This window comes from Nannospalax galili, unplaced genomic scaffold (genome assembly GCF_000622305.1).
Source record: "Nannospalax galili isolate Female #2095 unplaced genomic scaffold, S.galili_v1.0 scaffold4690, whole genome shotgun sequence".
In the NCBI taxonomy this organism is placed as follows: domain Eukaryota; kingdom Metazoa; phylum Chordata; class Mammalia; order Rodentia; family Spalacidae; genus Nannospalax; species Nannospalax galili.
Window position 1 is genome coordinate 45,534 of NW_008328345.1, and position 18,404 is coordinate 63,937.

An 18,404-nucleotide genomic window follows, 5' to 3' on the forward strand; every position below is an offset into this window, starting at 1 on the left:
TCCTACCACCAAATCCTTTTAAATTCCAGGTCCTTTTAGTAATATGATGCTATACAGCAGTCCCTTCTGCATGAAATAACTACCATCATCTTGACTTCAGCTGAGCCTGATCGCTAAACATCGTCACAACTGGGCTTGTTAACAGTTGTGCTCATTCATTAAAGGGGTGCCAAGCAGGGTCATTGGACTCTCACCTGAGTATCCAGCCACTCTTCCCGGCCAAACAGTCCAGTCTTGAAAGACAAAAGGAAAATGAGGAAGAACCCAATAGAGGGATGCTTTTGGAAGTCCTTGTCAAGAAACTCCAATGGACTTTCACATGAACATTTGAAAACTGCCCTTTTCTGACTTTTTTTCTAGTTCCCTGTCTAGAACTTCTAATGCTAATTATTCTTGCCTTTACTTCTCCTTCACACATCCCATTCATTAGTCATGGACTTTCTCCTCCCATTAGAGACAAAAGTTATGCAATTTGGGAGTCTTTTAGATAGACCCACTGAAGGGGTACTCCAATTGCCTCACCCTGCATCCCTATTCATCATGGAAGAAGCCAGAGTGGTCGGCGTCCCTCTTCCTTATTGGCCATTTGGGTAACCCCTTCAGAGCATGGCATGATTAGAATAGGAGGTAGGAATTTGCTAGGGAGTTAGGGTAAAAAGACTGCAAGAAAGGTAGCCAGTTTCTCAAGTCAAAATGTCCTTGGGCCTGTTAGCAACTTAATCTGTTCCAGGGCCAAAAATTTCAAAGGTATTTGGGAACTTGTATCTAATCCTTAAAAGATTTTAGGGTTACTTCTTCAGAGGGAGAAATGTTTCAGGGGAGGGAGTGGGCATGGATTTGATCAAAACATCTTGTATGCATGTATGAAATTCTCAATAAAGTTTTTGTAAAAATTAAAAAATACAAACAAAAAAACCGCCCAAAATGTTCAATCATCTGATCTTTTGGCTAGATTGGATTCCCATAATGCCACATTATTGGATGTGCTAGTGAATGAGGCCTGAGGGGACTCTAGGTTACATCCTGCATTATTTTATTATTCCATGCTAAATTCTTAAAGAGCCTCTGGTGTACAAGTTACCTGGACAGGATGAAGACACCAGGTTATCACAGGCCTGGAAAATATGGGGACTTCTCAACTAATGACATATTTCACCTTCCAAGATTCATTTTTCATTTTTATTTTTCATAATTCCATTTTAATCTACATATCTGTTTTATTTTATAGGAAAGTTGTATAAATATTATAATTCCAGGTTCTATTGTGAGTGGTAAAACAATTTACTCATCCAAACGTCTCAATATTGAGGGTTTGTTTCCATACATGCAGCTCCAAACCACAACCAAACTATATTACCAAATACAATGCTGGGAGCTGGGAATATCACTCATTATACACTGCTCTTCCTTCTCAAGCTCAAGGACCAGAGATGGTATTTACAGCACCCACATAAAAAATAGTCCATATTTGTAAGCAAAGTAATCCCAGTGTTTTGGATGGGACTCAAAAACAAGGGGATTTTCTCACTAGCCAGACTCTTGTGTAGAAATATTGACCCAAACCCCAGGTTCTGAGAGACCATTTTAAGAAATAAATTTAAAAGCAATGGGTAGCATGGGGGCAGGCTGGAGAGATGCCTTAGCACTTAAGATCCGAGGCTGCTCTTGGAGAGGAACCAGGATGAATTAGCAGCATGTCATGGGGATTTTGATTGATATTGCATTAAATCTATAAATGGCTTCTGGTAGGATGGTCATTTTCTCAATATTACTTCTTCCATTTATGATTGTGGGAGGTTCTCCCATCTTCTGGGGTCTTCTTTAATCAATTTCTTTGTAGAGGTCTTTAACATCTTTGCTTAGATTTATTTTGATATTTTTACTTTATTTTATTGAAGCTATTATGAATGGGAGGATTTCAATGTACTCTTTCTCTAATTGCTAGTCATTGGTATATAGAAACACTATGGAGTTTTGTAGGTTAATTTTATAACCTTCCACTTTAATGAAAGTTTTATTTCTAGGAGTTTTCTGGTGGAATTTTTGGGATCTCTTAGGCATAGTATCATATCATCTGCAAGAAGGGATAGTTTGACCCCTTCTTTTCCAATTAGTACTCCTTCAATTTCCTTGTCTTGTATTATTGCTTTTGCAAGAGCTTTGAGAACTATATTAAAAGGGGTGGAGATAGTGAAGAGCCTTGTGTGGTTCCTGATTTTAATAGGAATTCTTCCAGTTTTTCTCCACTTAGAATGATATTGGCTGTGGGTTCATTGTATACAACCTTAATTATGTTGAGGTATGCTCCCTCCAGTTCAATTTCTTCTAGAACTTTGATCATAAATGCATGTTGAATTTTTTCAAAAATCCTTCTTTGTATCTGCTGAGATGACCATGTGATTTTTTTCTTAAATCCATTTATACGATTTATGATGTTTACTGACTTATGTATATTCCACCATCCCTGCATCTCTGGAATAAAGCTGACTTGATCATGGTGGATGATCTTTTTGATGTGTGTCTGTATGTGGTTTGTAGTTATTTTGTTGATAATTTTTCCATCCATGTTCATTAAGGATATGGGTCTATGCTTTTCTTTTTTTGTTGTTTCTTTACCTGGCTTTGGTATTAGAGTGATGTAGGCTTCATAGAATGAGTTTTGGAGTTCTCCCTCTATTTGTTTTCAAATACTTTAAGTAGTTTTAGATATAGATCTTCTTTAAATGTCTGGTATAATTTTGCTGTAAATCCATCTGGTCCTGGATTTTTTTTAGTTGGGAGGTTTTGTATTACTGTTTCAATAGCCTTATGTGTTATGGATTTAAGATGTTGATCTCTTCTTGGATTAGCTTTGGTGATCCCATGATTTTACATATACCTCAATTTCTTTTAGGTTTTCAAAGATAATAGCGTATAGGTATTTAACGTCTTCTCTTATAATGTTCTAGATCATTTTGTTCTCTATTATGAGGTTTACCCTTTCATTTTGATTTTATTGATTTGGAGATACTCTTTTGTTCTGTTCCTTAACTGGGCTGTGTCTTTCTATCTTGTTTGTCTTTTCAAAGAACAAGCTATTGGCATCCTTCATTCTTTATATTGTTTTTTGTTTCTGTTTCATTAATTTCTGCTCTGAGTTTTGTTATTTCTTCTTGTCTGGTGGGTTTGAGTTTCATTTGTCTTTGGCTTTGAAGAATGTTGAGTTGCAATGATCAGTCATTTGTTAATGTTCTTCCTGATTTTTAATATAGGGACTTAGAGCTATAAACTTCCATCTTAGGACTGTTTTTAGTGTCCCAGAGGTTGTGTTGTGTTGTATTACCCTTTTCATTTAATTCCATGAATGCTTTTATTTATTTATTAATTTCTTCTTTGACCCATTCATCATTCAAGAGTGTGTTATTTAATCTGCATGAGTTCATTTGGTTACTAGGGCTTCTTCTGGTGTTGAATTTTGAGTTCTTGCATTCTGATCTCATAAAATGCATGGAATTATTTCAATTGCTTTGTTTTCATTAAGGCCTGTTTTGTGACCCAGTATGTGGTCGATTTTGGAGAAGGTCTCATGGGCAGCTGAATAGAAAGTTTATTCTTTGGTGTTTGGTTTGACTATTCAGCAGGTATGTTAGGTCCATTTGATGTATGGTATTGCTTAATTTGGATATCTTTCTCTTTACTATTGTCCAGTTGACCTGTCTAATGGAGACAGTGGGGTATTGAAGTCCTCTGCTATTGGTGAGTTAGTATTAGTCTGTGTCTTACAGTCCGGCAGTACTGTTTTTATGAAGTTGGATGCACCAGAGTTTGGGGCATATATGTTAATGATTGTGATATCTTCTTGGTTAGTAATTCCATTGATCAGAATGAAGTGGCCCTATTTATCTCTTCTGGTTAGTTTTAGTTTGAAGTCTCTTCTGTCAGATATCAGAATTTCAACTCCTGCTTGTTTCTTAGTGCCATTTGCTTGGAATATTTTTTTCCATAAGGTAGTGTCTCAACAACAAAAGGATAGAGTTTGTTTCTTAATACGTTCAACTAGCATGTGCCTTTTGACTACCGAGTTCAGTTCATTGATTTTTAAGGTTATTATTGCAAGATGTTAATTGCATTCAGTAATTTTAACTTCTGTTTGCATTCTTGGCCTAACTGTGAGTTTCCACATTTATACTTTCATTTAGTTTCTTTCTGTTGCCTCTTGAGTATAGTTGTTCCTTTGTTCAGCTCTTTCTATTGTTCAAGAATTCCTTGAACGGCTGGTTTTTTGACATGAATTCTTTGCCTATTCATGTCATTTAAGACTTTTCTTTCCCCTTCAAATATAATAGACATTTTTGCTGGGTAGAATGTTCTGGCTTGGCATCTATGGTCACTCATAACTAAGAAGACTTTTGTCCAGGCTCTTCTTTCTTTCATAGTTTACAATGAACAGTCATGTGTAATTCTATTGGGAATTCCTTTATATATGTCTTGTTTTTCTTTTCTACAATCCTGTTGAAATTCTAGTCAATACCATTATCCTGTGAGAACTATCTTTTCTCTTTGCCTATATTGTATTAATTGGTCATTTCATGGTGTCCCACACTTCCTGCAAATACCATTCCTGTATTTTCTTAAATTGTTCATAGTCTTTGCTTGAGCAGAGATTCATCTACTTTATCATCCAGTCTTGATAGCCTGTTTTCCAGTTCATTCATTCTATTGGTGAGGCTTTCTCCTGGCATTTCTAATTGACTTATTGAGTATTTCAATTCCTTTTTCATTTCAGCCTGAGTTTTCTTCAGTATTTCTAACATTTTTGTGAATTCAGTCTTCCCCTATATTATTTTAAATCTTTGATTTATGTGTGTGTGTGTGTGTGTGTATGTGTATGTGTGTATATGTGTGTATGCGTGTATGTGTGTGTGCGTGTGTGTGTATGTGTGTGCGTGTGTGTGTATGTGTGTGTGCATGTGTGTACCACTGTTCACATGTGGAGGTCAGAGAACAACTTGGGGGAGTCAGTTTTATTCTTTCACCATGTGGATGCCAATGATCCAACTCAGGTTGTCAGGCTTTGTGGCAAGTACTTTTACCTGCCTATATTTTTTAAGTCGTGTGTGTGTGTGTATGTGTGTGTGTGTGTGTGTGTGTTCTTTAAAGCTGTTGAATTCTTTGATCACATTTGTGATTTCCTTGTTCTGGGTTATCTCTGGGGGGGTCTCAATTTAGAACTACACTATGGCACTGTTGGTGCTCTGTGCAAAGGCAAGTTAGGGGTGGAGATAGCCAGTGAATGCTCCAAGAAACTAGATGAAGAATTTAGGTGTTCTAAGGGCAGGGAACCAGGACATAGGGGGCAAGTCTGGACTATGAGTATGTACAGAGATCTGGGGGTGTTAAGATCAAAAGCAGGCCTTTACTCATGGCTAGGAGAACAAAAGTGGGGTTGGGGAGATTGTATTTTCTCAGGTTGTGCAGCAGTCATGGTGCGGTGGGCTGGATCAGACTTATCAGGGAAGAAGGCTGGTCTCAGGTATTCTAGGCAAGTTGGAGTTGGAGACAGTCAGGATAGAAGGTGAGTCTCCCATGTGCAAAGTCAAGTTGGGGTGGGGACAGACTATAAATACTCTAAGAGACTAGACTGAAGAATAGAGCAGTTCTGGGTGCATGGGATCAGCTGTGGGCATAGTGGGCTCATCTGTAAAAAAGTGTAGTCCAGAGATCCGGGATCCTAAGAACAGAAGCAGGCCTGTTCCCAAGGCTAGAAGGAGAGCAGGATGTGGGTTTGGAGATACTGGATTTTCTCAGGTTCTGGAAGAGTCAAGGCCCTCTGGGAGGGATCAGATTACCAGGGAAATGGTTGGTCTCCAGAATCCTAGGCAACTTGGAGTGGCATGGCCAGGATAGAAGGCTGGTCTCAGTTGTGCAAAGGCAAGGTCATGACCACCTGTAAATGCTCTAAGAAACTAGATTTTAGAATTGAGATTGTCTAGGTGCAGGGGATCAAAATTGAGTGGGCAGGTCTGAACTAAGAGGGTACTCCAGAGGTCTGGGGTGTTAAGAGCAAAAGTGGGCCTGTGCCTAAGTCTAGAAGGAGATCAGGATGTGGGGTTGGAAAGTTTGTATTTGCTCAATTTGTGTGGGAGTCACAGCAAGTTGGGGGTGAAGAGAGCAAGGATAGAAGGCTGATCTCAGATGTGCAATAGCAATCTGAGGGTGGGCAGGCTGTGAGGGCTCTAGGAAATTATAATGAAGGAAAGAGCTGGTTTGGGTACATGGGATCAGGATGCAGTGGGCAGCTCTGGACTAAGAGGTTAATCCAAATATCTGGGTTGCTAAGAGCAAAAGCAAGCCTGTGCACAAGGCTATAAAGACATTTGGCTTTTTAAAGGATATGGACCCTTTTAGGTCAATACTACTCCAATGAGTGGTCCTACACCAAGAGTCTCTGGACATCAACAGTTGGATGAAAGGGTTTTAAAATAATGACAAAAATTAGGTTGGTAGGGAATGAGGTGGGTCTTGGGAGAGTTGTAGAAGGGGTGAATATAATCAATACACATAGAAGGAAATCTTCAATGATTAATATAAATACATAATAAATAATAATAAATAAATAAATAAATAACTCTTTAAAAATTCACCAGGGAAAGCAGGGGCTGGCCAAGTTCTCACCTCAGTGCACAATCTTTGGCTTTCCCAATTTCTGAAATCCTTCTTAGAAATTACTCTACAGAAACGTTCTTAGGTTGGTTTGATGTCTAAACCTGGGAGCGTTTTAGGAAAAGGTGCCGCAAAACTTGTGTGGTCTTTAAAATGTAATAACTATATCATCATGTAATCAGATGAAATATTTAGAATGGTTTTTATAAAATTCTATAACTATATAGTCATATCGTTATTACTGAAAAATTATAATGTCTTTAAAGGGGTGAGAGAAATAAATACTTTGCTAATAAATACTATGAGGTAATTTTTTTCAATTACTAACATTTTATAACACTAATAAAAATATTATGTCACAAAATTTTAAGCATTGCTTGTAGATATATTTTAGTATTTCTTAGATATTTTGTCATCCTGAGTTGTCATAATGAATGCACAGTTAGCTGTTGAAAACATGAAATTCTATGTGTAGCCCTTATTTCAAGAAAGAGAATGAAGGTCAACTATGATTTCTAAATTTTCAAAAGGCTGCTTAGAGATTCAAGTGTGTACATAAATATATACATTTTTTCTGTTAGGTCTCAGAAATTCTGAGTTGAGTTACAGAGTGGCTCCCCACCTGCAGTGCTCAGACCTGCAGAAGGCCCTGGGAGCTTGGCAGGCACCCAGCTAATCACTTGTCACCTGAGACCTCATGAGCCAGAATCTTGAGTATTGGCTCAGCTCCCTGAGTTTTGACCTTTCTCTAGGTGATTCTCCGGCCTGCTAAGAACTGAAGAACCACTGAGCTGGGCACCAGGAAACCCCAAGGTCACCAACTCTCTGAAGGCTGTGTGGAAATTTAACTGAGTCCACATCCCAGGTGATATGGAGTCAGAGGAAATGAAGTAATTGTGTCTGAGTTCAGTCTTCACTACCAAAGATACTACCCCCGCCCAGCCCACGAAATCAGCTCAAACACCTGTTCTCAAGGAACATAATATGTTTTCAAAATCTGTGATTGTGGGTGAGAAATGTCAGAAGCTGGTGATTGGCCAGGAAAGCTGCCCACACAAGACTCCTGGGGTGAGTGTTCCACCCTTGGGTTACAAGAGGGAAATAGATACTTATGGAAATCCTAACACAGTCTTTTAATCTTATTTAGTTTGTAGGAATAACAAAAATGATTATAATCCTTCCTAAAAACTAACCAGGTTTGAAAATCTGATGAATTTAATTCACATTAATATAATGAGCAGCCATTTGAGGAAGCTAGTAAATTAAAAAATTAGCACTTTATATACTTTTACGTGTGATGCTTCCATAAAACATTCAAGCACTTCTCCAAATGCTCTCAGATGTCAGCAGGAGAGGCCGAATGAGGCTGACATTTTCATGTAATTCTGTTTATTTTTTTAATAAAAGATACATTTTTGAACTCATACTCAATTCTATAGCTTAATAAGCATGCCATATTTTCCTATGAATTTTCCTATGAATGTAGACATTAAAATGCTTAATTCCAAGAAGATGGAAATTCTGTATGACTCAAGGAGACCTGTTATAGATTCATAGAATCCTGTTATTCAGCTTTCTTACTTCTGGTTATCAGCAACTACATTGTCAGTTGGAAGATTAAAAACTTGATATTAATGAATCTTAAAACTTTTATATAGAACAATCATCCTGTTTACCATTTTATCAACTTCAGATTAAAACAGGTTTAGAGAGCAGAATTTGGAAAGAGGGGAACTGTGGTGAAAGACAGCTCTCTGATTCCCCTGCTTTTATTGCAGTATATGAGGTTTTGAATGAATCAACAAACATGAGGATATTGTAGATGGATTGAAGTGGGGAACGCAAGACACAGAGCAGGAAGCAAGAGGTTTCACCCGTCCCACCTACAACAAAAGTTCAAAATATCCAGTTCATGTAATGGAATTTTTATTTCCATTAGATAAAGGATCTTGCTATAAAACCCACTCTGGATTGAAGTCAGGGGTTTCCTGCCACAGGATTGAGAATTAGAGTTTTTTCCCAACATGCTTCACCCTAAAAGTCATTTTCTTTTCTAATAAAGACCCAAAAACGTGTCAGTGTCAAGATATAAATATGGAATATATGGTATCAAGTTCATTATTTGCAAAAAGAAATGTGAGACAGCACAGAAAGTCCTGTGGGTTTCCACAGGAGAGACGGGAACCAGATGGAAAATACCTGAGACTGATACGAGGTCTGACAGCACTGACCACACAGTTGAGTCTCTGAGATTTCATTTGTAAATACATGATTTTGGAAATAAACACAGGAAAATGTCTAATGATATTTAACATGACTTAGAGCCTTCAAACACTGGAAAAGCACTTTTACAGTTCATGCCTAGAACACACTGATGGAAAGGAAAGAATAAAAAAGGAAAACAATTGCGGGAACAGGAGACTTATTAACCTCTCATAAAGTCCTTAAAAACGAGCACACATTTCAGTGGTGGGAGAAGGGCAGGTTATTTAAAACCAACTAAAGATCAAAATGAAGATCATGAACTGAAATATGATTTCTCTCTTATCTGAAACACAGATCACTTTAAATTTCTAATCCCTTACAGCAGTTGTACTCTGAATGTTTACTAATGTCCTTCACTTTTATAATACAAGGAATCACTATATGTCCTTGCAACTGTCTTTGCTTGTAGTATACGCTAGTAAATATATGAGGCTACAGTGGAAGGCCAGTGTTATAAGCAACAATTAACTAAGGAGAGGGTTCAGATAGAAGTTGCTTGATCCTGAAAACCCTCAATGAAATTAAATTAGATACTTAAAGGTAGCATGTGAGTATTGCCCTTGCATAAGTGTTTCTTACTCTAGATTACAAAAACACCCTCAAAATATTTTGAAATGCAATAAAACTACACATTTTGATACTTGGTATCAGAATAACAGGGCCTCTCCTTAAAATGACTGACATTATTGTTTGCTAAGAGACAATAGTAGTTTCCATTCCAGAGCCAAACCATATATTAATTCCAGGTTCATATTCTTTAAAATGTGTTTTCAGTCTGCTAAAACGGTGCCATTTCCTACCTATACATGATCTATTCTCTGTTCCAAAACCTGTCATCCACAATCTGTCACTGGATTTCTTTTGATAATTTAAAGCAGAACAATGACTTTAGTCTCATGGATTAATGGATTTCTCAGCTTTCGCCAGAGAAACTCCCTTATTTAGCAGATGATGATTAACATAGAAACCCACAATTGGCCTATGTGCAGAGAATAAAAGACTGTAGAGTGCTTATGTATAAATAGGACACCTATATCAAACTTCTGCACCCCAAAGCGCAGGTATCATTGGAGAAGAGGAACGGGAGATTATTAAAGCCATGTGGTAGGTGATCAGAAGGTCACAAGGAAATATTTTTTTCCAAGAGAGCTTATTAGTTGCTTACATGAACTCATAGCAATGGTGACAGTATGCGTATGTTCCATGTAATCACAAGCCAGAAAAATCCCTGTATGGACATAAGGAAATTGGTAAGAAACACTACCTGAGGAGTACCAATGGTTGCTGGGAGGGGGAGAGTCAAGTCAGTCCTTTTAAGGATGTGGCTTTGGAGGATACAAATTTGACTCTTTAGGATGCTCTCTCTCTCTCCCTCTCTCTTTCATATGAGAAAGGGAGAGAGAGAGAGAGAGAGAGAGAACGAGAGAGAGAGAGAGAATGAGAATGACAAAAATTCTTTGGGGAATAATAATGGGGAGGGAAAAGAGGTGAGCGGATCTTGATACAATAAAATATTGTATGAAATTTACAAAAATTCAAAAAAAGGGAAAAAAGATATTGAAACATTAAGTGCTGAATAAATGTTGATGAGCTAATGAGTAGTGCCTCTGATTTTCCACTACACTTACTGGGTCTTTTTATTTTCCAGCTTTTTCCACAATGTCTATTCACAAAATGATTCTGATAAACATAATAACAATGAGTGGCTTCCTCCTTCTGGGGTTCTCTGACAACCAGGAGCTGCAGATCCCACAGTCTCTGCTCTTCTTGCTGATGTATCTGCTGGGATTGGCAGGTAACTTCATCATTATCACCATCACAATGCTGAAACTGCAGTTCCAATCACCAATGCATTAATTTCTGAGGCACCTTGCCCTTCTTGACATCTCCTTACTTTCTGTCACTGTCCCCGAGTCTATACACAATTCCCTGACAGGCAGTGGCTGCATTTCCTATGCTCAGTGTGTGCCTCAGGTTTTCTTCTTCACGTATCTGTCTTCTGCTGAGCTTTCCATTCTCACAGTGATGTCCTATGACCGCTATGTGGCCATATGCCTCCCACTGCACTATGAGATCATCATGAGTCTCAAAATATGCAGGTGGGCTGTGACAGCTGTGTGGATAAGTGGAGGTATCTCAGGAACTTTGTACACAGCAACAACATTCTCTGTCAGATTGTGCAGGGACAAAATTATCCAACAATTCTTCTGTGATGTTCCACAATTGCTCAAACTCTCCTGTTCCAATGATTACCTTGGAGTGATTGGAGTGGTTGCTTTTATGAGTTTATTAGGGTTTTCCTGCTTCATCACCATCACCCTCTCCTATGTCCAAATATTCTCCACAGTCCTCAGGATTCCCTCTGCTGAAGGTAGGTCTAAGGTATTTTCTACTTGCCTGCCCCACCTCTTTGTGGTCTCATTTTTTATGTCCACAGGAGCCTGTGCATATCTCAAGCCAACTTCACACTCTCCAACTGCTCCAGACCTCATCTCCATCTTTTACACAGTATTACCCCTGATACTCAACCCTGTTATTTACAGTCTGAGGAATCACACCAGAAAGGGGGCTGTGAAGTTGCTTTTAGGTAGTGCATTCATTCAGCCAAAAACATTTCTGTCCTGTTTTTAATAGCTGTCAAGTTAAACACAGAAATATTTTTAGTCATTCAGATCCTTTTGATTTTTGATATCAGTTAAGAGTGATACACTTTACCTGTAAATGATACATCATTACATAACATAATCCTTATGGAAGGACTTCTGATTTCTTAGCATTTTACTATTGAAACAATTCTTGGTCTTTCAAATAATAAGAAAATAAATAGTCACAACCTTGTAACATTGACCTAGTACTTCTGAACTCACAATGTACTCACACAGGACACACTGAACCAAGCACATGATTTCATGGTAGATAATAAAAATAACAAAAATGATACTTCTACACAAAATTCTACTTAACAAATAATAAGTTTTCACATCAACCATTCATTTTCAAATTTTTATTTTAAATTCAACTTTTTAAATGTATGATCCACAGATTAAAATGGAATCTTATGACATCACCACTTTCACTTTTTATTCTTATTATATTTTTCTTATAGTCTCAGTTTACAATACAAACTGAAGTTCATCTAACCTTCATTCATTAACATATATGATTTTTAACATTTTATTCTTATAAGTAATGCTAAAAATTAGAATTTTTGCGGGTGTGGTGGCACATGACCTTAATCCCAGCACTCTAAAGGCAAAGGTTGGCAGATCTCTGTGAGCCAGGCCAACCACTTCTACATAGAGAGTTTCAAGTCAGTCGGACCCTATTTGAAAAAAAAGGGTTGAAGTTCTGCCTCAGTTATTCTAAAGAATATGTCTATTAATTCAAAATGTACAAAATATTCATCTCCCTTAAATTATGTGACCATATGTCTTTCCAAAAACACTCCATCATTCTATGGGACAATTAATAATGTGAGGCCACAACACCTCAGTTCTAAAACACTTATGATGTTATTATTTCATGAGGAATGATTCATAAGGTTGAACTCATAACAGGTGCTTGACACACAATGGTAAGCAGTATTGGGGATGATGGAAATTAGTTAAAGTAGCAATAATTTCCTTTCCTAAGTGTTTTCAAGTGTGTGAAAGCTCAACATTCCAAATATTGATAATACTAATCAATTGCAAAATTTGTTTTCATTGTATGTTTTTTTCTTTGATATATTGTAAGAAGTTTCTTAGGCATGATAATTCCTTGATTTATAGAACCAGAAAAAATTGTTCAGTTCCTCACTATTTTGAGATTTCACTCCATTATTTCTATGCAAATTTTGCATACAGCATATTAAGATTGAGATTTTCAAAGCAGTTACAACAAAACAGGCAAGTTCTCCAGGTTATAATCACAAGTGACAATCATAAGATTTTTTACGTCTTCAGATATTAAACTCTACAATCTGCTTACAAAGCATGTATTATGTTTGATTCATTTTGAGGTACCAATAAAATACATTGAAACAATTTCAAATATGCTTCCTTTGTTGCTTGTTATTGTGTTTGTTTCCTATATTCCAATGTGAGGAAATCAATTCTTTTGTCTGTCTTTGTATTTTCATTTTTATTGTATTCGATTCCATATTTTTCTTAAAACATATTGGATTATAATTACTGCACAACTTGGATCAAGTGACTCTTTGTTTCATAAAGTATTTTATTTAGTGTACTACATTTATAATCACATATGTATTGAACTTCTTCATTCGTTGTGCTAATTTAATATAATTATGAGCTTTCAGATAATTGAAAATACATAAATTAAATTTTTAGATGTTATCTTCTGTGAAATTACTTTTCCCCTATAAGTTCAAAAACCATTGTTGTATGCTCCAAATAAAAGAAGAATTGGTCGTTCTTTCATGAAATGAACACATTTCACATCAGAAAAGCTGTACAATTTTACATTTCTGGAGTTCATTTAAACACAACTCATGTTCTCTCCATGGAAAGTCCGTGATGAGAAACCCAAGACCTTTCAACACCTTAACTGTCAGACACTGACACTACTCTTCTTTCTGAATGATAAAAGGAAAACTCCCTCTCCTGTTTCCCTGCATCTAGAATGCAGGCACATGACCTGAGCAGCAACACTAGATGCTCCCCTAGCACCAGAGCTCAGAGAAGAGCACTGTGGGAAGTAGTACCTAACAAACAGCATTCATTTCTAAAGCCATAGGCTAAGGCATTCAGCTTTGTAGATGGGTCTGTGGGTGAAGAAACTTGTGCTAGAATCTTTAGAATATTCAGTGCCTGAGGTCCTCTGTGTCAGCAGCATGGGCCGTGCTGAGGTGTTCATGGTACAGGGCTCATCACTTTCAAGTTTCATTACCTGCCCTCACACGAGACTCTGTGGTACCAAGTGTTTAAATAAACTATTTTTATTTGAGACAAAGTCTCCCTGTATCCCCAGCTGGCCTGAAAATATCTATCTAGATTAGTCTGGCCTTGATCTCATAGAGATCCCCCTTCCTCTGCCTCCAGAGTGCTAAGATCAAAGGCATGTGCCAGCATGTCTGACTAAATAAGCACTTTTTTTTAATTTATGGAGAAAGAAAAATGCAAAAATATTATCGAAATTACATGCCAATAGAAAGGAGATACAGCAAGTATAGTAATATTTTATAACCTTATAATTCAAGGATTTGGTGATACCATTAATAGCCAAAGAAGAGGTGGAAGGGATACTTAGTTACAAATGAAATATCTTAAATTCATTTCTCCTCATGCTAAATTTCAAATCAAGCTTACCTTCCCTATCAGTGAGGAGATGAAGAATTTGTCTTCAGTGTGATCCTACAGGCACATGTTTCCTTCTTTAATTCAGTGTCTGCCATATTTCACCAATAAAACACATCTGTATTCATTTGTCAAAAATCTAATGTGTTTCTCTTCTGAGCACTTGGTCATCTTGTAACATTTATGCAAAGGACTATTCTTTGTGTAAGCTGAGTTATTCCCTGATGCTGAGAACAGAATTTTGAGTGAGCAGATGAGCAGAGAGGTGTCAGGGCTCCACACAGAGCTGAAATTTCTTCAGTTCTAGTTACTGTCAAATCTGACACAACATTACTAAAAACACTTTCAAGAAGGAATAATTAGTGTGCTATATTTACTTTGGGAGATAGACTTTCTCTTAAAATTGTTTACTGTTTAAAGGAGTTTTGCTAAAGAATGTGGATTTGCCTTCAGGAAACATGACACGGATGAGCACGGTTGTGAACAAGTACTTCCTGACTGCACGGCAGCCTGAGGTGAAGGAAATGGGAACAGTGTGTTTCTTTTGAAATCTAGTGTATTTGTTTGAACAGAAGAATTTTTATATTCTGTGTTCACTTAAAAGCCATAAGTCTTAAACTGTACACATTTCTAAGTAAGGAAATCATGCACAACCGAAGTTCACCCTGACCAGAATTTGAATCATGCACTTTATAGGTTGTATCCACAATGTAGACACTACTTTTCTCTTAGTCACCTAGTGATCCTTTTGGTCACCACATCCACTGCTGCAATTCTCTGCGTGTGTTTCAGGCACACTTCATTTTCCTTGATGATTTCTCCATATAAGAGTGATAGGGGCTTCCCAGTACCCACGCCATGTGGCTCATGCCTGCCTGTAAATATAGCTCCAGGGGATCCAATGCGATCTTCCGGCCTCTGAGGGTACCCACACACCTGTGTGCTTACAGGCAGATGGATAGATGAGGAATGCATGTCCTTAGCCTATCTTCCATGCTTCCTATTCAATCTAGTTAAGAACACATACTCATGCTGCCAATTCCCCTTGCTCTAAGCCCTTAGTATGAGTCTGTTCCACCTTTCTGACTCCTGAAGATTGGTTTGTAGAGTCTTGTAAGTTTACAGAATGTCTGCATCTGGTCTCAGAAGTTTCACCTAGACCCAGTTAAACACATATAGGTTTGGACAAGTGTGCTCTACACACACACACACACACACACACACACACACACACAATTTCCACATATCCTATGGGCACTCACCCACATGCTAATCCTTTCTAGGTAAGAACCCAGGCACTTGTTACCAACTCTACCTATCCCATTTTCCTGAAGAGGATTCCTCTGCTCCTCTTCCAGATTAGAAAGCTTCAACCATGAGACTCCCCACCTTCACAGGGCTGCTCCTGGAGCAGAAACTTCACTCAACCCGAGGTGACCCAGCATCACTTTTGACACCCCATTGGAATAGAAACACTGAGGTGCCTCAATACTGAACCCAAATACCATCCAATTGGTCCATGACCTAAAGAGCTTGGCTAACAACAAAAAAGTGATCCAAACATCCAGTCAACAGAGGGGAGAACAGAGATCCATAACATGAAGCACTGCCAATTATGTAACTCCAGATGCCTATGTCCCATCAAAAAACACAATTTGAAGAGTCAGAACAAAATATCTTCTCCAAAAATTAATTCTTATAAGGATAATTCCCACAAAACAACTTAGCATACAAGATAAACAGTTTGAAAATAGAAAGCATAAATGTTTTCAAGTAACACAATGAGGATAGGAATAAACATCAGAATTAAGATAGAAAAAACATAAACAGTTTAATAAACTGATGAAAACAATAAAAAACAAAAATAGAATTTAATAAAGATATAAAATTTCATGAAAATCCAAAGCAAATTAGGAGTTTAAGTGAAAAATTCAAAAAGTTGAATAAAATGTACAAATTTACCAATGGATTGGACCAAGCAGAAGAAAGAATAACATGTCTTTTAAAAAAGTAGAAAAATGGAACCAGTAAGTAAAGCAAAATATTAAATCTAAAAAGAAAAAGAGCACCAGGTAGAGAATGTGAAGGAACTCTGGGACACTAACTACAAAAGAATAAAATTGTGAATAGCAAATATAGAAGATGTAACAGATATCCAGGTAAAAGGCACAGAAAATATATTAAATAAACCAGAGAAGAAAATATTCCCAATATAGGGAAATAGATGCCTATCAAGGGGCAAGAGGAGTACACAACACTAAGTATTGAGATGAGAAAAGGAACTCCCTACATCATATATTTAAAACACTAAATATACAGCACAAAGACAGGATACTGAAAACTGCAAGAAAGGATGACCAAGTCACATATGAAGGCAATTCCATCAGCACAACAACTGAGACTTCAATGGGGACTTTGAAAACCAGAAGTGTGTGGACTGATGTTCTACAAGTTACAAAAGACCACAGATGCCAGATTAAATTACTATGCCAAACAAATGTGCTAGTCATAATCAAATGAGAAACATTTTTATGATAAAAATAGATTTAAAAATTCATGACTACTAAGGCAGCTGTACAGAGGATACTGGAGGGAAAACTTATTTCTGAAGAGAATGTGAAATACATCTAAGAGAATATGAAATAAATAAGCAATTCCAGAATATTTAATCAAGAGTTCTAAGAAAACACTAGACAACAAAATTACAGGAATTAAAAGTCATTATTCAATAATTTTTACCATCAAAGTCTTAAATTCCAACCTAAAAAGACACAGACTAACAGACCGAATTATAAAACAAGGTCCGTCTTTAAACACATGTGATTTATATGAGTGCTATGCCTGAATGTTTGTAAGTGCACCTGTGTCATGCAATGCCCATGGCTGGCAGAAGAAATTATTATGTTATCTATATACTATATATATATTATTTATATAATTTCCATTTAAATATAAATGTACCTTTTCATTTAATTTTATAGGAAAATCCATAATTATTTTAATTCAATATTTTGTAATGTCAAAACTATTTTCTCATCAGTTTGCAATTTTTTGTTTTGTAAACATATATGGCTGCAAATGTTTACAAATCTATTTAACCCTGTTTAACCTTGGTTTCTAGGAAGATCACTCAGTTTGTACAGTGCTTCCTTCACAAGCTTAAGACCTTGGCTGATTTCCCCAGCACCCATATATTAAACCTAAAGACCAGATACATTAGCAGGAATAATTCCAATTAATAGGTGGTACCCAGAAACTACAGGATCCTCTGAGCTCAGTAGTCAGACAGTCTTGTAGAAACAGTGAGTCAACCTCCTTGTTCTATGACACCCTGTTTATAAATAAAGTGTAAGACAGTAAAGGAAGTTAACAGATGAGATGCCAGCCTCTGGGCTTTCCATGAACAGACAGGCATGTACACCTTCAGACTTGTGCACAGACACATACACACATGACTACACTACACCACACATGCAATCACACACACACACACACACACACACACACGAGCACACAATATTGCACATGCAAATACACACACAAAAACGCAAAGATATAACCTTAAAAGGCCTATCACCAAATACTACCAGTTCAGATGCTAGACAATTCATTGTTCTATATAACAGCTCATGCAGTGCCTTTTGAGTTACATTGTGGTACAGTGTTTTAATGCAATTTCTCTTTTTTAAAATATTTTATTTATTATTTTTATTGCATGTGTATGAGCGTATTGCCTGCATGTAGATAAGTGCACCCATGCTGTGCATTGTCCATGGAGGACAGAAGAGGCCATCGGATCTTCTGAAACTGGAGTTACGAACAGTTGTTAGCTGCCAAATGGGTGCTGGGTCTTCTACAAGAACAACAAGTGTTCTTAACCGCTGAGCCAGCTCTTCAGCCCATCAACAAAATTTTTTTAAATATTCTGTTAGTCTATTTTTATTTATCAATATGGTTATTTCACAGTTTTATGCACACATTCTAATTACACTTTCCCCTACCCTTTCCAATCTCCCTTCCAACCCTGCTCCCCTCATGCTTACCAGGCCCATTCGGAGGTTCACTTTTTTTTTGTTTTCATTATGGATTTTTTTGAGAAAGGGTCCCTTTATGTAGTAGTGTCTGGCTGAAACTGACTAGGTAGACCCAGCTGGCCTCAAACTCACAGATGTCTGCTGCTCCTGCATCCTGACTACTGGG

At 37.2% G+C, this 18,404-nt stretch overlaps 1 protein-coding gene across 1 annotated transcript; it reads left to right on the top strand.

Moving 5' to 3' along the window:
• Positions 1–10,605: 10,605 nt before the first annotated feature.
• LOC115069012 (olfactory receptor 14J1-like) lies at positions 10,606–11,538 on the top strand. Its single transcript, XM_029560302.1, is given in 1 exon segment — positions 10,606–11,538. A coding segment is annotated over 1 exon segment (933 nt).
• The last annotated feature ends 6,866 nt before the right edge of the window (positions 11,539–18,404 follow it).